The sequence below is a fragment of the Dermacentor variabilis genome, chromosome 3 (genome assembly GCF_050947875.1).
Source record: "Dermacentor variabilis isolate Ectoservices chromosome 3, ASM5094787v1, whole genome shotgun sequence".
Lineage (NCBI taxonomy): Eukaryota > Metazoa > Arthropoda > Arachnida > Ixodida > Ixodidae > Dermacentor > Dermacentor variabilis.
Genome location: NC_134570.1, coordinates 233,181,722 through 233,207,504, shown reverse-complemented (window position 1 = coordinate 233,207,504; position 25,783 = coordinate 233,181,722). Strand labels below are relative to the sequence as shown.

Genomic DNA, 25,783 nt, shown 5'->3' with positions numbered 1-25,783 from the left:
AGGAAGAGACACACCTCCGTTGCTAGGCTACACTTGTCTGGGCGTAGCATGCACTCGCAAAACCTTATGTGTTGTTGCCTCTGCAATAGATCTTTAGAAAAAAGCTCTCGGGCGCCATTTCAGGTTTTTCGAATGCATGTGCCGCGGCGTCTGCTTTCTGCGCCTTGTCGTCTGCTAGCCAAATGTTCTGGCTGGTTGCTGTGAAGGATACATGGAAATTTAAAGATTCCCAGACTTCAGAATATTAGTTTGTAGGTTGTTAAAATGAGAGGAAACAGAATAATGACCATTATTCTGTAAAGTTCGGTATTCTGAAGTTTGTAGTACTGAAATCTTTGTACAGTCGTAAAACGTAGTCGGCCGGAACTCGGGAAAAGTATGTACTTAACGGTAGTACGGCTTAACTGAAATAGCATGAGATCGCCCACTTACCTGTCAAAAACAGAACTCGGAGAGAGTGCGATGAAAGGGGAAAAAACATGCAGTATTTATTCACTTCACTTGACAAAAGTGTTGTTTTCGTTTGATGCCGCGGCTGCCTAACAGCGACGACTGTGGCCTCAAACTTACTGAAGCTGTGAGCCAGCTTTTCAGCCAGCCCCCTCTTCTCGGCAAACACTCGCATGGCAGATTCCTCATTAGCTTTGCATATGTCCGTGCAAGGGCGCGGTAGCGCTGCAGGTGTCGTGGGACGCTTTTTTCATTGCAGGGCGCTGTTCTCGTCGCGACGATTGCATTCACGAAGCTGACGTAACGCGCAGCTTCTGCCACTGGCGAGCCTGAATCGCCCGTGCTGTCGCTTTTCGTGTCGTCCTCATCACTGTCGCTAGGCTACACTTCGACAACAATGGAGGCAACTATGGCGAAAAGTCGAACCTCATAGCCGACATCTTTTCGTGGTTGCAGCAGCACTGCCGAGGAACTGCTTTGCACTCCAAATGCCACACACCATAGTCAGCAGCAGATCCCTGTTGTGTGCCAGCGTCGACTTCTTCGTGTCACGTTCGATAGCAGGAACGATGTCTAATTTTTCTTCTATGCATCTTTTTTATCCGAGTTTCAGCATGACGCTAGTACTTGTTTGCACGATGTCACAACACTCTCTGGCACGGTGCCAAAATGATGTTGATGTTGATGTGGCTTCATGCACAAATGCACAGGGCTCTTGGAGGCTGTCATTCTGATCCATGGTTTCGATCTCTAAGGCTTGTTGTTCTGCCGGGTGCCCCAATGGAAGCAACACACTGCCATGTTTGCCCGGCGAAAAGTGTAAACACTATGTGTTAACCGATACGTATGCAATAAGCTGGTACGGTTTATGCGGATACAAAACACATTATGTTCAATGGCCACTGAGTTGTGGATTTGACTTTATGACTTTTAAAATGATACTACTATTTTAAGTGGGTACAGTTTAACGAGGTTTTACTGTATATTCAAACTAAGAAGTCAGCAGGGGATTTCGAAAAGTTCTTTATTCTGAAAAGTTTGTTAATGTGGTGTTTGTAGCAATGTCATTTCACTGAACAGGGCAAGAACTTGAAGGTTAACAAAAAGGCCTTAGAAGTTAAGAACTGCGCAATGAGCGATGGAATGAAAAACGTTAGGCATGACGTTATGAGACAGGAAGAGGAGGAGGAGGAGAAACATTTATTTTAAAAAGAAAGAAAGGACAAGCAGGTGTCTTCCTGCTTGTGCGGGAGGCGCCCTTAGTCCAGGGCTCCTGCGGCGCTTGCTGTCTCCCGGGCCCGCCGCACCAGTTGCTGCTGGTTACGAGGGTCCGAACTAGTCAGCACGGCCTCCCACTGCTCGGGTGTGGGGTTGGGTATTTGCGGGGCCGCCTTCACGTTGGGGCACGCCCATGTGGTGTGATATAGGGAGGCGTAATCATTACAAAGAGGACATTTGTATGAATATAGTGTAGGGTGTATTGCGTGTAGTCTGCTTAAATGGGGGTATGTGTTGGTTTGTAGTTGTTGCCATGTTACGGCGTCTTCACGTGAGAGGGTGTGGAGGTGGGTATTGTCGTCTGTTCAATCTGTGGTGTTGTAGTATGGCGTTGTATTGTAAAGGTACGGGCCCCATGGATGCAGCCGTATCCCTCTTTTGTGGCGCCCGGGAGGCATGAGCTTGGGCTACAGCGTGCGCACACTGATTCCCACGGAGGAAGTCGTGTCCTGGAGTCCACACTATTTCAACGTCCGGGAATTGGGAGGTTTGCTTGAGGAGTTGGTGGGCGATTGAAGATATTCTGCCTCTTGCGTAGCTACGGCAAGCTGCCTGATAGTCAGTAATAATTGTGACATACTCGTTGGTCAGACTAGAGGTGATGGCCAAGGTGATGGCTGTCTCCTCCGCTACGAGGGCGCTGGCAGTGCGGACCGTCATCGAGACCACCTCTTGTAGGTTATAGTCGACAACGCTGGCCGTCATGGCTGCTTTTTGGGGGTATTGCGCGGCATCTGTATATAGTGTAGCGGGGAGACTGCCATATTTTGTCTGTAGAGTTTTTGCGCGAGCTTGGCAACGATCGGCATGATGTTCCGGGTGCATGCTTCTGGGAATAGGGGCTACCTTGATGTGCTCCTGGAAGTTGGGGGCCAGACAAATTGCTTGTTCGTGGCCTTTGCCATGTGTGGGTAGCCTAGGCGCGCTAGGACTCTTCTTCCTGTTAATGTGAGGGCTAGTCGTTCTCGTTGGCTTGTGAGGTGGGCGCCTATAATTTCTCTTATAGTATTATGGACTCCTAGGGCTTCAAGCTTGAGTGTCGCTGTTCCCGGTGGTAGGCCGAGCGCTTGCTTGTAGGCTTCCTGAAGAAGTATGTCTAATTGATCTATCTCCTTGGGAGTGAGGGGCAAGTATGGGGCGGCGTAGGCAATGCGGCTGATTATGAGGGCCTGGATTAGCCGTATTATGTTGTCTTCTTTCAGTCCGTATTGTTTGGTGGTGATACGGCTGACCATTCACATGATTTGGAAGGTGGTCTGCGTGAGACGTTGGATGGTGTATGCGCCTCCGCCGTCCTGTTGTATGTGGAGTCTGAGAATGCGGACGCGGTTTACTGTGGGTATTTCTTTGTCGTCGAGGGTGAGTGTGATGTGGGTAGTTCATTTAGTTTTCTTCGTGACTTCTGTCGAACGACTAATAGTTCTGACTTCTCGGGGGAGCACCGGAGACCACTTGTTTTTGCGTATTGCTGGACGACGTCAGTCGCTTGTTGAAGGGCGTCTTGTTTCTTTCCTTCAGAACCAGTGGTGTTCCAGATAGTGATGTCATCGACGTATATTGCATGCCCGATTCCTGGTACTATTGCATTATGTTTGTCAGGTAATTTCATCATAGCAGTATTGAAAAGGGTGGGTGATAGAACAGCACCTTGTGGGGTTCCTTCGTTGCGGGTAGGTAACATCGGGGTTCTGAGTGAGCCAACGCCTATTGTGGCCGTGCGGTTGCTCAGAAAGGCGTGTATATAATTGTAAGTATTACGACCACAGTTCGTGAGGCTTAGGTTTGTAAGGATGGTATGGTGAGCCACATTGTCAAAAGCGCCTTTGAGATTGAGTGCTAAAATCGCTCCGGTGTTGTGCGGTGAGATGTGTTCAAGGACTTGTTTCTTCAGCTGAAGAAGGATGTCGTGGGTAGAAAGGTGGGGCCAGAATCCGAACATTGTTTCGGGAAAGAGCTCGCTGGATTCTAGGTAAGGTTGAAGCCAGTTCAGAATGACATGTTCCAGAAGCTTGCCTAGGCATGAAGTCAGTGAGATTGGTCTCAAATTTTCTAAGCTGGAGAGTTTGCCTGGCTTCGGAGTGAGTATAGTGTCCGCGTGCTTCCAGTCTGCTGGTAGCGTACCCGCTTCCCAGTGATGATTAAAGAGGTCAGTAAGAGATTGAATGGTGCCATCATCCAGATTGCGCAGGAGCTTGTTATTTATTTTGTCCTTGCCTGGGGTGGTGTTTCGTGTGAGTGCATGGAGTGCTTGTTGCACCTCAGTGATAGTGATCAGCTTGTCGAGGTCGTAATTGTCGCTCCCGCTGTAGGTTGGAGGTTGTCCTTGTGCGGGTTCGAAATTGCCCATGTACCGCGCCCGCAACTCCTCCAGTATTTCGTCATCAGAACCTGGATGGCTGTGGAGGATACGTTGAATTGTTTGCTGGCTAATTGCCTTGCTTTGTGTGGGGTCAAGACGATGGCGTAGCAGTGACCATGTTTTGGCCGTGCTAAGATTACCCTGCAACTTGTTGCATAGCTGTCGCCAGTTGTGACGGGTGATAGGAAGAGAGCTGTGTGGGTCACATAGCAAATGGGAGTAGCTGATTATTTTAGTTGGAGAAGCTTGGCATGGTAATGCATAGGGTACATACCATTTAGAGTTACAGAATGGGTGCAAACAGCGCAGTCAAGGAAGGAAGAGAATTCGGTAATACAATGAAAATAAATCTTCAGGCACAACTTTGAATCACCTAGCGTAAAACGGGTAATTGGAGATCACTATCACAGGAGTTCGTCCTGCAGTGAACATAAAAAATTGGTTGACGATGATGATAATAATGAGTGCTAAAATAAAAGTTGTACACTAGAACCTCGTTACAACAACTCTTGCGGGACCACCGAATTTAATTCGTTAATTTGAGTTATCGTAGTACGGAAAAACCAATATTTTCATGTCAGTAACGTAACACAACAATGAAAATTACATACCTTTGCAGCAGATGCATGTGTTCGTACGTAAATAATAAACAAGAATGCTGGGCACAGTTTAACTACAATTTATTGCTTGAAGAAGTCTGTAATGTTCTCCTGGCGAGTGGACGGCACGCGCTGCAGGATGAACGCCTCCACATCCTCGACCTTCCTCGGAACGTCATCGGGGACATTTTTACAGCGCCTGAGGCATGGTCGCGTCTTTTCTAAAAAAAACTAAAAAATCTGAGCTGGAAACAGTTTCTTCCTCTTTGTGTGTTGATCCAATGTCGGCATCGTCTTCGTTACTACTGCAATCTTCTGGCTCACGCACTTTATTCACGATGTCTTCGTTGGTGAGCTCCGCGGATGTAGCCGCCGCGCTGTCGCTGTCAATGTAATCATCGAAGGTCACCGCGGTGTCGACGGCGGGCTTCTCGGCAAGCTCATTCCACAGTTCTGGGTTGAGCTCCTCTGTGTCCTCGCAGTCTTGTGGCGTAGGTGAATTAAAAGGCCTGCCTTTCGCCAGCAGTTGCTGATCGTGCTTGCCTTCACGTGAGTTCCACCACGACCCTGTAAGCATTTCTGCAGCTTGACGGATGTTTACCTGTGTGGGCAGCTTCAGTTGAATATTGATCAGGAGGCGCTGCACAAGCCGCTTCTGAAATTCGGCCTTCACACATCTGATGATGCCCTGGTCCAAAGGTTGGAGCAAAGAAGTACAATTCAGGGGCATAAATTCAAGTTGCACATTGCTCAGTCGCACATTCACGATATGCGCTGAGCAATTGTCAATGATGTGGAGAATTTTTTCTTTCTTCTTCATTGCGTCGTTAAGCTGCAGCAGCCACTGAGTGAACAATTCTTACGTCATCCATGCTTTTTTGTTGGCTCGGTAGTCGCAAAGCAATGTGACGTTTTTCAAGCAGCGCGGCTTAGCAGACTTGCCAACAACTAGCGGGTTGAGTTTTTCCGTGCCCGTGGAGTTGCAGGAGAACAGAACCGATACGCAGAGACACAATTTCTTTCCGCCCTTGCACCGGTCACCATTGAAGTTCAATTGTTTTATCAGGCAACAACTGATAAAAGAATGCCATTTCATCTCCGTTAAAAATGTCGTCTGGAGAGAAAGACTCGATGATCTCTTGAAAGCGCTTGTTCCGCCAGGGAACCGCACTCTTGGCATCGGCTGCTGTTTCTTCACCACAGGCAACCTGCCGCGCCGTTCCTTTACCAGAAGTGGTAAAGCCATCCGGCACTTTCATCGAAACCGAAGGTGTCCAAGGCGGCCGCGAACTGTAGCGCCTTCTCTTGAATAATCGGACCTGACAAGGGCACATCATTTTGTCTGGCATCCTTAAATCACGTGAGGATGGCGTCGTCGACTTTCTGATAATTGCCAAGCCGGAAGCATTTTCTTTATGCAGCCAACTGTGACTCCCCTCGATGCAATTTCATGATCTTTTCCCGATCCTTGAGCATCGTTGCCATTGTTAAGAGAATATCATGCTCCCTGCACAGGTCGACTTGCTTTCTTCCAGCAATCAGCTGCGTCAAAATCTCCACTTTGAGCAAAAACTGGCGTCACTTCTTTTTAATGCGGGGGCCAGGAGAACTCATTGTCAGCAAAGCAAACGCACAACACAATCACAGCACCGACAACTTCGCAGCTCCTGCCGATCCCTATCAACGTGGTGACGCTCATGCTGATGCCGATGCTGCTGGGGCTGTACCCATTGAAACGGGTTCCCCATCGCATGGCTGCTGCTGCTGCTGTGGATGATGATGATAGGTGTGAGCCTCAGGGATTCGGTACCGAAACTTCAACGGAACTTCGAGAAGCATCTTAGTGATTATGGGATTAAATTACGTACGTTATCCTGAAATACTTGGTAATCTGAAATTTGTAGTACTGAAAGTTTCTTTACATTGAAAATATAGGCATTTTATTTATTATTTTTTTATTTATACAATACTGCAAGCCCAAATGAGGGCCCAAGCAGGAGGGGCAGAATACATAAATATTTACATGTGTACGTATATATATACATGCACACGTACACATGAAAAGGAAATACAAAAGCAATGCAACATATGTAAATATCAAAAGAAAATACCGGAAGAAAACTAAAATGAAAGCGACAACTAATAAGATTAAGAGAAGGTACACTGAAGGAAGACAACTCGACAAACATTAGAACAGTATCACACACATATATGAGCACTTGCAACCATTATCGAGAGAACTAGGGTGGTTGCTTGAGCTAGTTGGTAATTCATGATCAAAAATAACATACAGCGCGAAGGACAAGGACTGCGAAGACAACATACACAGCGCTGACTTCCAACAACATTTAATTGCGTTGCCACATCCTGTGAACATATACAAGAAAGGGCATGCGCAGAAAATGAAAGGCAACAGCCTTTCATTTTTTGTTCATCAATTGTGATAATGGCAGGCTTTTCCAATCTGTTACAGTGCATGGGAAGAAAGTAAACTTAGAGAGGTTAGTTCGGGTGTTATAAGGTGTTAAAGAATCAGCGTGACGATGCCGTGTTCGGCGCGCTGTAAGTGGTTTAATTAACATAAGCCTGTGGGTCGAGAGACGAACAGTTGTTTTGTTGTTTTCAAGCAAGAAAAGAAATGTCAGTCGTATTTTCATGCGTAGTTGTAGCGTTTGAATATTATGTTGATTCATTAGGCTAGTAGGAGAGTCACTCAGTCTATATTTAGAAAAAAATTTTGGCGGGGATTAAAAAAAAAATTCGTAAATCTGAAAAGTTTGTTAATGTAGTGTTCATAGTAAGGAGATATTACTGTACACAAAAAGAGGGTACGGACACAAGCGCTTACGTTTGTTTCCTCTTCCTATGGATGTTTCTTTATTTAGTGCTAATGCCTCTCAACAAATTGAGGAGAAGGACGGCCTTGGAAGTTGTTGATTGCGGATCGGTGTGCCCCACTGCGGCTGGTGAAGAGCCGCGTGCTTTTGGTTTCAGGCACATGACTCGTCGGTGCGCTGCATGGTGTGGAGCCACAACGACACATGGATGGTGACTGGGGACCATTCGGGCTACGTCAAGTACTGGCAGTCCAACATGAACAATGTCAAGATGTTCCAGGGCCACAAGGAGGCCATTCGAGGCATCAGGTGGGCACCTGGCAGGGACACCTCACACCCTGCACAGGCATTGGGCAGAATGCTATAGTTGGCACATTGGCACTTTGTTTCTTCTTGTTTTTTCTCGTCCATTGTCTTTTATTACTCAAGCTTGTTTCAGCCTTAGACCCTGCAGTCTGTATTCTGCTGCCATGCAGTTTCCTCACCCCCCTTTTCTTAAGTTTAATTTGGTGCAGTGCAGTATTTACTCCAATTTAATGCGACCACGATTGTAGCATGAGGGTTGACTTTCAAACCCACTTAAACAGTCGAACCCACTTATAACATGATTAAAGTGCCACGAAAATTCCATTCTTATAACTGATAATTGTTATAACGGGGTTGCATGGAAAAAAAAAAGAACTGAATGGGGGATGGCATAGCTGTTCCGAAAGAACTATAATGGCAGGTAGGCCAGTGTCCTCCCCAACACCTTCCTCCATCTGGCTGCTGATTGTGTTCACTCATTTAACTCCTACCTGGGGGCTCCAATCGCCTGAAACAAGCCGCGGCTGACGGCGTTAAAGAATGGCACTGCTATAGCAACTGCAAATGGGCGTCACGGATGGCAAACGATATGCGAGCACCACCGAGGCATCGCTTTGGTGGCCCCAAAAGGGGCCTTTTAAAAGTTGCAAGAAGCCTGCCGGGGCAGCCTGTGAGCTTGAGAAATCCAGAAGAAACGCTGAGGTGAGATCGCCACAAGCATCTCGCCACGTGCTTCTCACTGGCTTGCACGAGAAAACCCTACGTCCGTCAGCCTTGCATGCTTTACGTGAAGCTCGCCGACATCCTTCTCCAAGGCATCCAGGTGCTCCACGTAGTGCAGCAGGAGGTTCCTCGCGAAAACGAAGCCCTAGAGGGGACTGAATCATCTGCCGGGCGTCCTATAAGAACAAAGTTGAGGCAGCCTGCCCTACCGCATCGTCGCTGCCGCTGTCGCCGTCGCTATCTCATGCAAGCACGTTTGCAACGATTGCCTCATCGGTTAGAAGCACCTCGTTTCCAAATCTATAGCATTGCACTTTCTTTTCACTGGCAATGTTGTGAATTGCCGATGATCAGTGGGTGGATCGGCAATTCACCCACTGTTCTGTTTCGGCGGCGAGTCAAACGAGGCTTAGAAACTATGTGGCCAGGAACGACTTCGACGCAACGAACTAAGACCATCGCAAGTGGCTTCATCCTTTAGGAGAATTAATAAAGGGATCATAAGACATCCACCCAATATGGATGGATGATCGCCGAGTCGGAGACTCCCTATGCACAAAATGCTTAGCCGCGTGTCCGAGGATTGCGTGCGTGATGTGCTTGGTCACAAATTCCTAAACACCGAGTGCTGAAAGGTTTAGCCACATGTCCAAGGATTCTGCGGATATGGATGGTGTCCGCATCTAGAATTTCGCGCGCCGGCACTTTGGACTGCGCGAATAAGCGCGTCGAGGGTCGAGTCCTTGAGCCCGCGACGAGGCATTTTGCGCATCGGCACTTCGGACTGCATGACTAGGCACATCGCGCTTCGGCTCCTCGTATCTGCGGCTAGGCATTTCGCACATCGACACCTAGGACCTGCAACCAAGGATATTGCGCGTTCACTCTATTATCATATTGTCACGATAGCTTGTAACAATATCTATCATACCACCCTTTCATAAAGAGAACCTCATCATGAGTTCTGTTCACTAGGCCCCTTGGGCTGGCACAGACACCTGGCTGCAGAAGTGATTCAGGCATCATACAAAAGTACAATTCTGGAAAGGACCTAGCAGCTGCATATTTATCACTGGCCCTCTGATCCTAAGTTCTACAGCCATTGTCAAGTGAAGATGACTTGGGAGGCTGCTGACACTCGGAGCCTTCATTCAGTAACATGGTCAATTCTACCAAAAGAAGAAAAATGCCTCGCTGATTGTACTGAAGATTGCTATCAGTCGGGCACTCTACGGGTACAGGCTGCGTGAATGTACACTGGAACTATATTCATGCCCACACAAAGTTCGGCACACCACTTGGTTTGAAATCTAGGCACCATGCTCTTTGTAGCGCAGCAGCAGCAAAGAATGCCCCCCCTATCCCCTCCCTTTTTCTTTAAAAAAAAGGGGGGGAAAGCACACCAGACCAGAGGCCACATGTACAAGAAGCCCCACATCACAAAACACCCCAAAGACTACAAATTTGGTGCCTTTTAGATAACTAAAGAGAAGGTGAAACTTTGAGAGCCGTTTTCTCAAAACTGTTTTTCTGCCTTTCTGCTCAGTTTCTGGAGCTGATTTTTTTTGTTACCGTTTACCATATTTTGACTCCGATTTTTTTGTCACGTTCCTTGGGCCACTGTGCAGGTCGCGACATTCTCGCTTTCTTATCTTGGCCCTTTGCAAGCTTAGGATATGGCTATTCATCTGCCCCGAAAGTGTGCTTGATGCCAACGTAACATAAAATATGGCACTCCAAAAAATTTGTGTTGCAAAAAAAAAAAAAAGGGAGAATGTCACGACCTTCAGCATGCATTTAGCTATGCAGTCAATACTTAACAAGCCTTCTATCACGTTTAAGTTCCCCAGGCTCTCCAGAAAGTTAGAGGGAGAAAAATTCTGCTCAATAAAATTGAATAAAATGTTCTCAAGATATTGCTTTGAAACTTTTACGGAAGCATCAGGGAGACATTCTAAACATTTGCGCCAATTTTCATCAAAATCCATGAAGAAATAAGGAAGTTGATTTTCAAAGTCACGTCCCCCCTTAACATAGTTGGCCGGAGCTCAAAAAAGTGTGTACAAAACGGCAATACTGTTTAACCGAAATAGCATGAGATCGCCCACTTACCTGTTGAAAACTAAACACGGAACTCAGAGAGAGTGCGATGAAAGGGGAAAAAAATGTGCGGTATTTATTCACTTGGTGCAACAAAAGTGTTATTTTCGTTTGATGCCGCTGCAACCCAGCAGCGACGACAGTGGCCTCAAACCTACTGAAGCTGCATGCCAGCTTTTCAGCCAGCCCCCTCTTCTCGGCAAACACTCACATGGCAGATTCCTTGTTGGTGTTACGTTGTGCACAGTAATGCTGCAGAAGTCCCGGGGCGCCTTTTTTATTGCTGGGTGCTGTTCTCATCGTGACGATTGCATTCATGAGGCTGACATAACGCGCAGCTTCTACCCCTGTCGGGCCTGAATCGCCCGTGCTGTCGCTTTCCGAGTAGTCCTCATCACTGTTGCTAGTGAACACGACAGCAACAACAGAGGCAACGATGGCGAAAAGTCGAACCTCATAGCCGACATCTCCTTGCGGTCGCACCAGCACTGCCGAGCAACTTCTTTGCATTCCAAATGCCACACACCGTAGTCAACAGCAGATGCCTGTCGCGTGTGTGCGACTTCTTCGTGTCACGCTTGATAGTAAGGACGATTTCTAATTTTTCTTCTATGCTGAGCACCTGGCGTCTTTTTTATACAAGCTTCTGCATGACGCGAGTCTTCGCTTGCACGACGCCACAACGCTCTCTCATATTCTCTATGGCTCTCTGGCATGGCGCCGGAATGATGTTGACGTGGCTTTACGTGCAAACGCACAGGGTGCTAGGAGGCCATTTTTCCGATCTCTGAGGCTTGTTGTTCTGCCGGGCCGCCCGATGGAGACGACGCACCGCCGTGTTTGCGCGATGAAAAGTGGAAACGCTACGTTTTAACCGATGCGCACACAATAAGCTGGTACAATTTATGCGGATACAAAACAAATTATGTTCAATGGGTCGGGGATTTGACTTTACTACTTTCAAAATGAAACTACTGTTTAAGCGGGTACGGTTTAACGAGGTTTTACTGTAGCTGCCTGCCAGAGCAGCTTCACGGCAGTACTCGCCCGCCCATCTCAAGCTAAAGCCCCTGCATCTACGCGCCACCGCCGCTTTCTTAAGTAGCGACAACCTTTGTTGTGCGCCGACTTTTCCCCTCACACCAAATCCGGTTCCGGTATTTCCGGTTCCGGCATTTCCGGTTTAAAAATTTCCGGTTCCGGCGTTTCCGCTTCCTGGAGTTGCGCTGCGGGAATTTCCGCTTTGACTGCTGTTAGACGATGGTGAGACGCCCGCGCGTGCTTAGCAGAGCTGTGGCAGTCACCATAAGAAGAATGCAAAGGGGACAAGCTGTTGTATTCCGCTGAAGTAGTAGTTCGCGGTCACTGTTGTCCAAATGCACGAAAAACGTCAGTGGTCTCCAAGCGCGCAGGCACTACATTCCAATGTACGTTGTCGCTCGTGCCACAACCCGTCGCAGGTTAACGCGAAGCAGCGAACACGAGCAGATCGCTGGTTACAGTAGGCGGTGGTTCTTGGATGGAATCGCATTCACAGTTTCAACCGCAGCTCGTGCAATTAAAGCCTGTCCAGCGGAGCGAAAGTAAACAACGCTAAAAAACAGCGTCACTTCCACTCGGAACAGGAAACCGCAGCTACGTAAGTTCCGCTTGACGCCGGAAGCTAAGGGGGTGAGTGGGAAAGGAGCGTAGAGGAGGAGGGCAGGTTGGCGGTACTTAACCTGGTCGGCGGAAACGTGTATGGAGGGGCTTTATCTCAAGTGAGAACGCTGGTGCGCACTCAGTTTCTCATTTCGGTGCCAGCAAACCTTCTCCAGGGCACGTGGCACTCCCACCTGACACCACCAATCCCATAGAGAACAGCAGCACCGCTGAGCACCGCTTGCTGGGCAAAATTCAACTAGCGGGTGGTACGCCTCTCTCATTCACACCGCCTTGATTGCCTCTTGCACTGTACGTGTTTGGGCACATTTCGTACCGCGTGAGGTGTGTATGTGTGTGTGGACGTTTTATTCGAAAAAAGATGTACACGCTTCTATTTGTCTTTAAGGGGGGACATGGGTTGTGGAGATTATTTCCTGCATCTTATGGCCAAATCTGATGAAAATGAGCAAGATAACTTAGTTTTTCGTGCCGATTTCAAATATGCAACAATTTTTCTTGTGGGTCCATTAGTTCAGGAGATTGACAGTGCCGCCACTCTATTGTTTCTGGAGACAATGGAAAAAAAAATGCTCAGCAGAAAGTGAATATTATTGCATAGCTAGATACTATAATGTGCGATAACTGCAATGCTGCAAAATGTTTTCGAATGAAATTCTAATTAGCCATTCTGCAGGTGATCAAGATTCTTTCCTTGTCCTAAGGCTACCACACCAAAAGAAAATTAATAAAATGGAAATATACATGCGCACAAATTTGACATTCTGCTCTCAGCACTTTGTAATCTGCAGATTAGGCTTTCTGCTAAAGAAAGAATTATTGCTCTAGCTGTTCTAGATCATTTGATGTCACTCCGACAGTCTGGTGAAGTGACCCAAAAACATGTTTCGAGAAAAGTGAGAAAACGTGCAAAACCCTATTTTATTTACAAATTTACAGCTGGAACAGCTCAGTAGGCACCAGGCATGTAGTCCTGCTGACTCCCAGCCCCTGTGTGCCGCTTTTTGAGGGACTGGTGCAAGTTTTCTGATGCTTTGCGCTTCTTGGCAGATGCTGTGCCATTCGACGCCTATCATTCTCGGCCATGCGGGTGCGACTTTGCTGGCTTGGATTTAGAAATAGTTCTTCCATTATGTCCTTTGAGGCCCTTGCATTGCCTGCATTAAACTTTAATACTGCCTCTGCCACAGCAGCCTCCACCATGAACAAAGAAGCGTGCTGGTCTTTTGGCTCCAGCGCCCAGTTCATTGAATGCAGGCTTTTGTTGTTATTTTGCGTTTTACCACGCTGGCAACGTTGCAGCAGTTTCTTGTCTGAAAGACGTTCATTTGAGATGTAAAGCCTGACACACATGAGGAGGAAGTTTTCGAGGATGTTTTAGAACTGGCTGACCCTTGGCCACTGCAGCATTTTGCTTGCACCAGGTGTTTGGGCCTGATGGACAAAGAGTGTGGTTAGCCACATCGTCGTTTGATGTAATGTGATGATATGTGGCCATCGATGCATTTTGAGTGGCATCTACATCTCCTTTGTGGGTCTTCAGAGCCCATCCATAGTATGAAGTCAACTTGGAGATCAAGTATGCTGTTAAGCGGCTCTTTCCACCAAGACTCATGTCCAGGGCCTCTGTGTCTTGCCACCAAGTTGCGCAAAGCCGTCCCCATGCGCTTTTGCACGCGATTCACGCAGTCCTATTGTTCAATTAGGATACACTCGTACACTTCATCATGTTGTAAAGCGAGATAACTGCGGCTGTCCCCGTCACAGTCACAAAGTACCGTTGTATACCGCAGATTGTGCCGCTCCAATGATCGCCTAAAAAGGATGAGGGCAGCTTCCACCTCCATCTCCCCAGCTTTCTTATTAGTGTTCTTCTGACACTTGGGGCCATTCTTCCAGGCTCAATAGGAAGGGTCACTCTCCTTAGGCTCCGACTTGCACCCAGCACAGAAATTGCTCAATACAACAAAGTTGAGCACAAGTCCGCTGAACAACTCGATCACGGTGCCGACGCCGATATGGGACGTATGACCATGGGTCATCCATGACCCGTCATGTTCGTGAACCGACCGCACGCAGTCGCTCGTCAGATTACGCGCCGCGAGATCGGCCGCAGGCGTCACCTTCGTCTTCACGTAGCTCTGCCACGTTTTCGTGTGAAGAGCCCGACGACTGATGCCCATCAATGAGCAAACGTCATTGAACACGGCCCGTCAGTTTCCTGTTGCCTGCATGGCACGCATAGCCAAAATGTTCACAGCAAAGGGTTTCATTCGTTCAGCACTGTGAACGTGCGGCGAGCTCCACACCGACGCAATCTCTCCACAGTTTGCACACATAAAACACAGCTTCACAGCGAGTCCGTATTCCCGCTCGTCTCGGACGACTTCTAAGGCACCATTGCAGATATTGCAGTTCGCAAACATTAATTAATAAAGTGTTCACGGCACTCAAATCCACAATCGTAAATGTAGTCCCATCAGGCGGACGAAGTGCATTGTCGGTACGGTCACCCACAAAATCGTGTTTCCTCTCTGTCGCTGGAGCAAAAGACAACTCCGATAGCTTTGCTTTGGCTTTCGCTTTCTCCTCCTCCAGCTTGGAGGGTTGCCGGTAGATTGTATCTTGCCGTACACGAGCGCTGGTCGAAGGGTTCGCGGCAGACGGACTTGTCACAGTATCCGCAGCAGCCGATGCGGTCGTTAGGCCTGCCGTTGCTGCATCGATGATTTCGGCATCGGACACTGAGGTTGTGGCGACCTGGGCGTTTTGCAGTGTCGAGCAGTGTTTTTTGAAGTTCTCGATGTGCGTCCGTCGCTATTTTTTTCGCACCAAACTTGTGCCACGTCCGAAATTTGCGCTCCGTTTCAGACCTCGCGTCCTGCTTCCTCACTGACACTGAGGCAAGATGGCGCGCCTCAATGTGCGGCTCCAAGCACGGAGCAGACGATGGTCATGCAGTTCCGCCAATCCGGAGGCAAGCTCAAGTCACGTGCACCGAGTGACGAATAGGAGGGCGTTCTAGTACCTTTCTTTGCCGCGCGTTTTCTGAGTGGCCAATGGCTGAATGGGGCCCGTTCTGGCGGGAAATTGAAGGGAAAAGTTGGCTCTTTCAAATGAGACCAAGATGTTCGTGCTAGCACACGTGGAAGAGCAGGTGTGCATTTCAGAAAATGTGCCGTTCAGTGCAAGTTTCGCCTGAAATTCAGCTAGTACATTTAGCTAGTACAACCCTGGGCTGTGTCGTGTAAGGTGTCACTGCGGCTAAAATACTGATGTTATCGATATGAAATTAACAATGTAGATGCAATTATAGCTGTGCATTCCGAGAATGCAATGAAAAAGTTTTTTCACTATTTTTGGTCGCCACAATCCGTGTCCCCCCTTAAGAAGATTGGTGCGCTTCAGTTTCAGTTTATTATTCTTTTAAGATATGTAGTTGGTTTTTAATAGTATACAGGTGAGGGTGCCAAAGTCAAGCAACTGCAGCGTCTGCTTAGCCATATAGGTGACGCGGAGCAGGTAATCAGAAACGACATCATGTGAGCCAAATTGTCGGCACCTACGATGCGTGTTAGCTAAAGTCATTTTTGGTGTTTCCCACAAAATGTTTGCTGCAAATTCATGTTGTCTCTGTTGGCGACAACGACACCGTGCGGAAATATACAAAATATTGTCACGTAGTAGTGACAGTGAAGAAAGCAGCAAAACTGGGACTGACGAAACTAGCGTTTTATTGGGCGAACTTGTGCCCTCAAAAACAGGCTACACCGAAAGAACAGCGAACACAGTCTTTGATCGTCGAAAATCTGATCAGCGGGTCAAGCGCATCAGCTTTTATACATGAGCCATCGAATTTTCCAGGATAACCACTGGTGCCTGCATTTCTTCCAGAAAGTTCTACACCATTCGTGTCGCGAATACACGCAATTAGATTGCAAGGTTCGGCGACAACAGACAGCGGATAGAACCATTGATTTCATTCCAGAAACTTCCAATGCATGCAGGCACGTCCTGCGCTGAACGGTAACATTTGTTAGATGGTAAAAAGCGCTAACCCATAAAAGGTCAACAAGTTCACATGTCAGTGATTGGTCAGCGTGGTTTGCACGTGCACTGCCAAGGTACGCACTCAACAATAAAGAAACGATGCTGTAGTCACGCAGCAATAACGAAACCAAGCCGTGGCCACACAGCAACAAGGAAGCCAAGCCATAGCCACACAGCAATAACGAAATCAAGCCATAGCCACGCAGCAGTAACGAAGCCAAAACTTCAAGCCTAAATTTCTGACTGAAATTTTCGTTCAGATCCACATATAGTACGAGGCGAAAATTGGGCCGCTAATAATAGGAAAAAAAACCTCATATTATACGCGGGTTTTTACGGTATGCCAGCAACCAAGGGCTGTAGGGGGCTAGTTGTGTTGGCAACCTTGACATTCCGTAGCGCGGAGCTATCTTTCGGATGCACAGAACAGTTGTCCAGAAGAAAAGAAGAACTTTTATGTCCTAAGAGCCCACCTTACGGTCCAGGTAAGTCAGGAACTCCTCAAAGAGAGAGCAGGTCATCCAAGCCTTAGAATTATTCTTGTAACGGCAGGGCAGGTGACGGATATTCTTCAGGCAGCGAAAGTTTCAAGATTTTCCTATGACCCAGGGCTACATCATCTCCGAGCCCGAGCCATCCTAGTTGCAGCACAGGAGGAGAGTGAGACGTCCTTTGCTGCATTTCCCGCCGTGACAGGCTTCGCCTCTAAGGCTCAATGTCTTGTCTGGCTGCAGCTTGAAGAAAAGGCCTGCTTTGTCTGCATTGAAGATGTTTCTGGGTTCATAATCCCTAATTATGGACTCCACGCTCTCTTTCCATGTGTCGATGATTGCCACGTCGACACCAACAGCCTCTTCCCTGACTGATCTGTAGCAGATCCTGTGCCTCCTTTTGAAACGGTCATTACACCTGTTCGACGCAGAAAAATTGCCAATCCCGAGTTTGTCGGCAACCTTCACCACTTTCTCTCACAATACGGTTCCGTCAAAGTTAACACATGTCGCTCTGGCTTACTTGAACCACTTGAAAGCGGCCTCATCAAGGGACACATGCAGCGCACCCTGGGCTTGCTTGCATTTGACGTTGAAGGTCCTGGCGTTTTCTTCAATTTCGCCTCGTTTAGCAATAAAGGAGTTAAAAGTAGACAGCGTTAGCCCCAACTCCTTCGCTATGCAAACCTTCTTTCCCGTCAGGTTTTCGTCCACTTTCCGCAGAACGGTCAACTTTTCTTCCAGTGGAAGTGCTTTTCGCTTTCTTGACGCCATAGAATAAAACAAGTGGATGCTTCCACAGCAGACTAGTTTCCGCCTAGGCCTGCGCTCTGGAGAGAAGCCACCGACAACAGCCCACACACGACTACGACGAGGCGCGTATCAGAAGTTTGCAGCACAAAGGAGCCAAGGCAGCGAAAATGCGGCAAAGGACAGCAAGCGTAAACAGCGCAAGCCCATCCATGCAATTGATGCAACCGCCAACATAAACAGTGATGATAGTACAGCCTGCGCAGACGCCCCCTGCATTTTTTTTTCCTGTCGCAGCAGCATGCCACAAATTTGTGCGGCTGATTTTGTAGCCAAATCGGGCCAATTTGCACTAAAGGCCAATGTGGCCATCGCCGCTCGTCGCTCGGGCCGGATTGGAGCGCCGTACTTGACGTAGTTTGCGGGAACGTTCTTGCGACTACGATGTAGCAGCGGGGTTTCTAATGCATGGGATCCTATGGGGGCGATGCTGGGACCGACCAATGATAACTTAGCAGCCGGGAACGTAACAGTGGGGTTCTGCTGTATATAGCCGCCCACTTGAAAACCACGGTGCGCACAGTTTCTTATTCTGGTACCAGCAAATCTCCGCTCGGGTCGTCGCACACCACTTTCAAAGCTGTCACTGCCAAACCTCTTGTGATAAGCATCTTCACTTATCTGTTTTACAGCACGAGGTGCGTTTTTAGCGCTTTTAATAGGCAATAATCCAAACAGGCCACCGTTCCCTGCTGCAGGCGGTGCGATGTGAGCATCACATTTCGTTTCAGTGGCATCTGGCGTCACCCACCAGCTCGATTTCATTTCGGTTTCCCATGACCCTCTTAAAACACCATGCCATAGGAAACCAACAAAACGCATCTCGGGCAGCCGGAGCAGCACCAGCTTGACGCGCGTGGGCATCTCGTGCCACAATGATCCGTGTGACGCTTCACATTACATAGATGTCAGCAATAGCCGAGTCTGTCAAATTGTTTAGTTACTTGGGATTGTACGTTTTCCCGATTACAGTAAAAGCTTGTTAATTTGAATTCCGCGGGGATGCTACGAAAATTCGAATTATGCAAAATTCGAACTAACGAAAGTCAGAAAAAAATCGCTCTGTTAAGGCGCATATATTGTCCGATGTGGCGTGAGCACGCACGTACACTTGCTACTGTACTTCACATTGGCGTGAACGATGACGTCTGTACTTACACTCGACGTGTGCTCCAGCACACAGAGACTGCTCCATTGTGGGAAAAGCCCAAGGTAGGATAACTCGCGAAATTATAGAAGCAGAAATGATTGATAGGCTTGGCGATAACTGTGTGTCTAAACCATCAATTGCCCTTTCCCGCAAAGAGTTATCGTACCTGCGCAATAATGTGTAAGGGTTTTTTTGCAAACAGCGCATGTATGATGTACGCAAAAAAGTTGTACATATGTATGAGTCCCTTGCTCGATAGCGCCTGTGTGTGTCACGTCTCACTTTCGTCCTTGTCTTTTTAACGCGCTATAAGCCTCACGATGTCTTACCAACAAACCCAGATCACTGCTTTACAGTATACTTTGAAGCACTGGTGCAGACAATGCAACTAATTGCGGCCAACACCGTCCGACGTGCCCCATGTCGAGATGGCTCTTGCTCCATCCGCGCATTTATCGAAAGAAGAAGTGTCACAGTTTCACCCGAAAAGCGAAGCATTCATTGCAATAGCAAATTAGTAGATAGCTATACGAAGTAGGGAGAGTAGTTTTATCGGCCGTATAAATTTGTAAACATTCGCTTAATAACTAAATTAAGAAGTACGGTGTCACATGCACAGGTCAGCATGAACACATCTCGCTCTATTACTGCAGAAACTCGCTGAAAAACGCTGGAGTGAGGAATCACGGCAGTAGCAGCAAGCGAATTGACCTTCGTACAGCTCTCGCTTCAATGCGAACAAAACATAGAAAGCACATCGCGTACGAAGCTACCGGCACTATGCGCACTCTGCATACATCGCAGATCGCTTTGAAGGAGAGGCCCACGCGAACACGCACTTTGGCTACAGCGCCGGTTAGACAAGCTCGAATCGCAACGTTGGGCTGCCTTCTGTGAGTCGCTAGATCCACGCAAGCCTTTATCGCAACTATGGAGAACGGTGCGCGGACTGCGGACACTTTCCGTACAGCGATTCCCATTCAAGGCACTTGCCCTCTCTCAAAAGAGATGGGAGATTGACGTGGCAGAGGATTTCTGCGCCAGATTATCCGGCCAACTCACAGCTACCAACATTCCATCGCCTTCGAGCAGCTTTCCGCCACCACGTGATCATCGGTTGGATCTACCATTCTCGATCCACGAACTTAAGGCAGCATTAGCTTTGCGTAGCCGCACATCAGCGCCAGGACCTGACGGAATTTCCTACCGAGCTCTGTGTCACCTGGGGGAGCGAGCGAGAGGGGTTCTTCTTGAGGTGTACAATGAATCTTGGAGAAATGGCACGCTACCAACAACCTGGAAGACAAGTCGCCTTGTTCCCCTGCTGAAGCCTGGCAAGTCGCCGTTGGAGCTCTCATCATATCGCCCGATCGCTTTGGCGAGCTGTGTGGGCAAAGTAATGGAGAGGATGGTCCTAGGACGCCTGGAGTGGTACTTGGAGTACCACAACACCTACCCAGATGCCATGGCGGGCTTCCGACGCGGTCGATCATCGATCGATAACGTCGTCGACCTGGTGACCTACATTCAACATGAGAAACACCGTAAGCGTCTCTGCGCATCCTTATTCCTCGACGTTAAAGGGGCGTATGACAACGTTACGCATGAAGCCATCCTCTCTGCTCTCGCAGAGGTAGGAGTGGGTGGTCGGATGTTTCAATGGATACGGAGCTATCTATCCATGCGATCCTTCTTTGTAAGCACCGAGGAAGGCCATACTTCCCTACATTATAGCTACCGCGGCGTCCCCCAGGGTGGTGTTCTTAGCCCCGTGTTATTTAATCTAACACTAATTGCTCTACTTGAGCACGTGCCAACCACAGTCAGGCTATCAATGTACGCAGATGACATCTGCATATGGACATCTGCAGTAACACGCCTACAGCTGCGAGCAAGAATTCAGAAAGCCGCGACACAAACTGCTATCTACCTCCGTAATCGAGGCCTGGAAATTTCCTCCGAGAAATGCGCACTAGTACCATTTACGCGCAAACCCATGGCAAACTACAGGATAACGATAAATGGCCAAATAATACGACGGGTCCGATCGTACAAGTTTCTAGGTGTCATAATCGACAGGGACTTGTCATGGAGCCCACACATATCTTACGTGAAAAAACGGTTGACAGGCATCTGCCACCTGTTCAAGTTTTTCGCTGGCAAGACCTGGGGAATGTCGCCTAGTGCCATGTTACAACTGTACAGGGTGCTTTTTCTGGGATTTCTGCGATACAGCTTGCCAGCAATAAACAACACAGGCAAAACGAATCTACGCACATTACAAAGTCTTCAGGGTCAAGTGCTCCGGATCTGTCTAGGCCTGCCTCAGAGTGCTTCAACAGTGGCTACGATAGCAATCGCTAGAGACCACCTTGTCAAGACCCACATTGAAATTGAAGTACTCAGGACCCATATAAGGCATCTAGCCAGGACTCCTCGTCACCATTTAGCCTCTCTACCAGCGGACAGGCCACACACATCTTTCAGCCAAACGATAACTGCATATGATGAATCATTGCCAGCTTGTTTCACTCCGGCTGCGAGACCTTCGATCCCTCCATGGTGCCTCGCTCAGCCAAAAATCAACCTCGCAATACCTGGCATCTCGAAAAAAGCTGATCTGTCATCACCAGCCCTTAGACAGCTCACGCTACTATATTTGTACGAGAACTACCGTGACTCTACGCATATTTACACTGATGGATCTGTCCTTCCAAGCAGCTCCGCGGCGGCAATCGTCATACCAGCGAAAGCTACAACAATCAAGTTTAAGACGACCCACGCGACAACATCGACGGCAGCAGAGCTCGCAGCGCTCTTTACTGCTCTTCATCACATTGGTGATGAACCGCCACACAAATGGACAATATTCTGCGATTCGAAGGCGGCACTGCAGTCTCTACTGTCACCTTTACGACGCGGACCGCACGAACAACTAATATTCCATTTACAGAGACATTACACCATATAAGTGATGCAGGCCACGAAATAACCTTTCAGTGGCTTCCAAGTCACTGCGGCATTATCGGCAATGAACGGGCGGAACACGCTGCCCGCTCAGCCCATACTGAGGAGCGCCACGTCCCAATTCCTCTTTCTAGAACTGACGCGGCATGGAAGCTCCGCCTACTTGCTCGGCAGTGCACCGCGTCGCAATGGAATGAGCCACATTTAAGAAATCCGCGACTGTACTCACTTGATCCAACATTAAGTCTTCGAGCGCCATCACAGCTTCGCCGTAGAGACGCCACACTTTTATATCGACTTTGGTTGGGCGTTGCCTTTACTAAAGCCTACGCCTTCCGCATAGGGATGACCGACACCCCAACCTGTGACCACTGCGGCCATGAAGAATCAATTGGCCATATTTTGTGCGCCTGCCCGCAGTACAGTCCACAGAGGGCATGCCTTAGCCACGAACTTGACCAACTGGACGACCAGCCGCTATCCGAAAAAAGAATTCTGCAACATCGAAAGGACCTACCGTCACAGAAGAAGGCCGTGCAAGCGCTTCTGCGCTTCTTGCGATCTACCGGCCTGTGTGAACGACTTTAACTGGAACGCCTTTTGTGCATGTGTCTCCATGTGTGCGCGTGCGTCTTTTTTTTTTTTTTGCGTTTTCCTCTCTCATCTTTCTAACCCCTATCCCCCATCCCCAGTGTAGGGTAGCAAACCGGAGGCTCATATCTGGTTAACCTCCCTGCCTTTCCTCTTCATTCGCTCTCTCTCTCTTGGCTACATCACAGATCACTTTCAAGATACGGTGGCCACATGGCCGCGCTGTAATCAGCGGCCGCCAGATAAGAATGTTTCCCCTCCCCCTTCCTCACTCGCACAAGCGAGATTGAGCCGAATCCACCGGCTCACCCTTGCACGCTTTCGCTTACTCATACGGCGCACGGCGACGATTTTATCGGACTTGAGCTTTGTACAGGAACTTCACGGGAGAGAAGCAACATGCAACAGAGGCGTTGGCCATGCCTGGCCAGGCACAAATGCGTCTCTCTCCAGTCAGGCCTAAACAAAGGGCCGCAGATGGAAAAAGCAAAGCTGCGCTGCCCGCGCGGCAACACCTGCGTCGCCAACATGCTTTTGCATGCTAGCACTCTCCCTGTCCATGATGGTGCGGAGTTTGAATTATTGGTGGCGATGTGGATTTCAGTGTGAATTAGCGGGATGTGTTACATACTGCTTTCAATGCATTGCCAGACGGACCGCAGCGGTTACTTCTAATTGTCAGAAATTTCGAATTAATGAGTTAGGAATTAATGAGCTTTTACTGTATGTCTATCTCGCATTTTTTTCCCCAATGCACGAGCGAGTTGTATTTGAGGCAGAGACCCATGCAGTGCCACATGTGCTGCAGAGCCCCTCGTGTGTGATGCCACCCAAGTGGACGTTTTACTTCGCTTGCGGCGCAAAAGGAGTGGCAAGCGCGTCGTGGACGAGCCGCCCCATCTGATGCGGTAGCGGACTTTGTCACTGCGAGCATTCCCTGACGTCGGCCCGAGGCAGGCTTCGTACACACAGCGCCCAAATGCCACAATTCGAGGAACGGTGCCGCGCCGGTTGTGGATGCCCCTGTCAGTACAAGGTTCGTCCGGGTCAACAGGACCGATCGAAATGATAATGTGATGCGGACTGAGGGAGCGGCAACAAAAGCAGTGCATGTTTCATGAAGTCGATCAATTAGCTGCCGATTGGGTTGGACACCCGGCGACAATCTTCACACCGCTTGAACAGCTGTCAATCTAACCCGCACACGTGCCACGGGACCGATCAAATGTTGAGCCACATACTAGTGGCAAGCATCAACATCAACATCATTTCAGCGCCGTGCCAGAGAGCGTTATGGCGTCGTGCAAGCAAGGACTCGCGTCGTTCCGAAGCTCGGATAAAAAAGACGCCGGGTGCTCAACATAGAAGAACAACTAGACATCGTCTATGCTATCGAACGTGACACGGAGTCGGCGCCGGCACGCCACAGGGATCTGCTGTTGACTACAGTATGTGGCATTTGGAATGCAACGAAGTTGCTCGGCAGCGCTGCTGTGACCGCGAAGACATGTCGGCTACGAAGTTCGACTTTTCGCCATCGTTGCCTGTGTTGTTGCCGAAGTGTCGACTAGTGACAGTGATGAGGACAACATGGAAAGCGACAGCACGGGCGATTCAGGCCCAACAGTGGCATAAGCTACGCGTTACGTCAGCCTCATGAATGCAATCGACGCAACGAGAACAGGGGCGTGATAACGTAACTCTATTCCAAATGAAAAGTATTCCAAACTCCGGCACCCGGCAATGAAAAAGGCACCCCCGGGAACTTCTGCAGCACTACTGTGCATGTGCACGGAGAATACGTAACGCCAACGAGTGATCTGCCATGCGAGTGTTTGCCGAGAAGAGGGGGCTGGCTGAAAAGCTGGCACGCAGCTTCAGTAAGTTTGAGGCCGCTGTCGTCGTCGTGCTAGGCCGCTGCGGCATGAAACGAAAATAACACTTTTGTTGCGCGAAGTGAATAAATACTGCATGTTTTTTTCCCTTTCATTGCACTCTCTCCGAGTTCCGTTTTCGATAGGTAAGTGGGTGGTCTCGTGCTATTCGTACAGTACTACCGTTTAGTACGTACTTTTTCCGAGTTCCGGCCAACTACGGTTTATTGAGGTTTCACTGTATATCGAACAGCACGGTGATCGCGAAATAGTTCGATATAGCCAGAATTAAATATATAAAATCACGTTAAATATGCTTTAAAAATTTGTGCAAATCATTCAATGAACCAAGGGCGCAATCAGGGATTGTTTGGAGCGCACATTCGGTTGCGAAGCGTGCATTGGCCTAGGTCACGCCAATTTCGTCAGTCGCGCAAAGTTGGCACGGCATAGGCCAATTATGCGTGGCACGGCCTAGGCCAGTCGTGCGTGGCGCTGCCGAACGTGCACTCTGAACAACGATCCCCGATCGTTTCCCAATCGTGGCACAGTAAATTACACACTTGAAGTTTCACACAAAGGATTTATTTATTTGGCTGAAAGTAATGCAGCAGCAGCAGTGTAGCCTGCTTTTTATTGGCAGCCCTGTGTGAAACGATCTGGCCTTCTATTATGCCGCAGTAGCGGCGTAGAAGGGCCACAGCAGCTACAGCCTCAGTTGAAGTCGGGAGAGGGGCAACGTCAGCACTTGGGGGCGGCAGCGTCTTCACTTCTGCTGCCATCTCCACGTCCATCATTCGACGCATTTTGAAACACTGTCAAAGTCTAACAGTGTCAAAGTTTAAGTAACAAAATCTTTTTTTTTTAATCTTAAAGTAAAAGAGGTGTTTAGAAACTTTCTTTTTGTCTAAATTTAATAAAAATTGTCATCCAGGCAGAGTTTTTTGTGCTGATTTCGAAAATATAATTACTTTTTAAATTGACTGAGTGGTTCCAGATATATTTAAAATTAATCACCTATTGTTTACCGGAACAACTGCAAGAAGAGTATCAGCCAAAATGTTTATAAAGATATATGGCTGGATTCTACAAAGTGTAAGCAACACAACTGTAGGACAACTTTTTTTATATTGCAGGTATTACCAATTTTACAGCAATCTGAAGTTCAATATCCATACATGGCAATCATGTGGCCCAATTAGTAGCCAGATTTTAAAATTTACAAGAGCGAAATTTTAAAAATCTGCTCCTAGCATTGTGTAGTGCATACATGTAGCTACATGACACATTTATACTTTTTGTGCGCAAACAAACAGGGACGAAGAATAGGGGCAACACAAGGACGAGCGCTTTCTAACAACTGGTTTCATTTTTGAAGAACTACTTACTTAAATACCCACAGAACTGCGCGATCTAGAGAAACAGAGCACGCCTACAGCGCATATGATACCCGCTGATATGACCCGCTGATACCCGCGCAGATCAGCGGGTATCATATGCGCTGTAGGCGTGCTCTGTTTCTCTAGATCGCGCAGT

At 48.3% G+C, this 25,783-nt stretch overlaps 1 protein-coding gene across 6 annotated transcripts in view; it reads left to right on the top strand.

The window, feature by feature from the left end:
• Positions 1-25,783, top strand: part of Wdr33 (WD repeat domain 33) — a 236,654-nt gene that overhangs the window by 50,582 nt on the left and 160,289 nt on the right. For all 6 annotated transcript variants that reach the window (XM_075686980.1, XM_075686982.1, XM_075686977.1 and 3 more), the window contains one exon: positions 7,681-7,832. In XM_075686980.1, the coding sequence (XP_075543095.1) occupies positions 7,681-7,832 (152 nt within the window). The remainder of the gene's footprint in view (positions 1-7,680; positions 7,833-25,783) is intronic.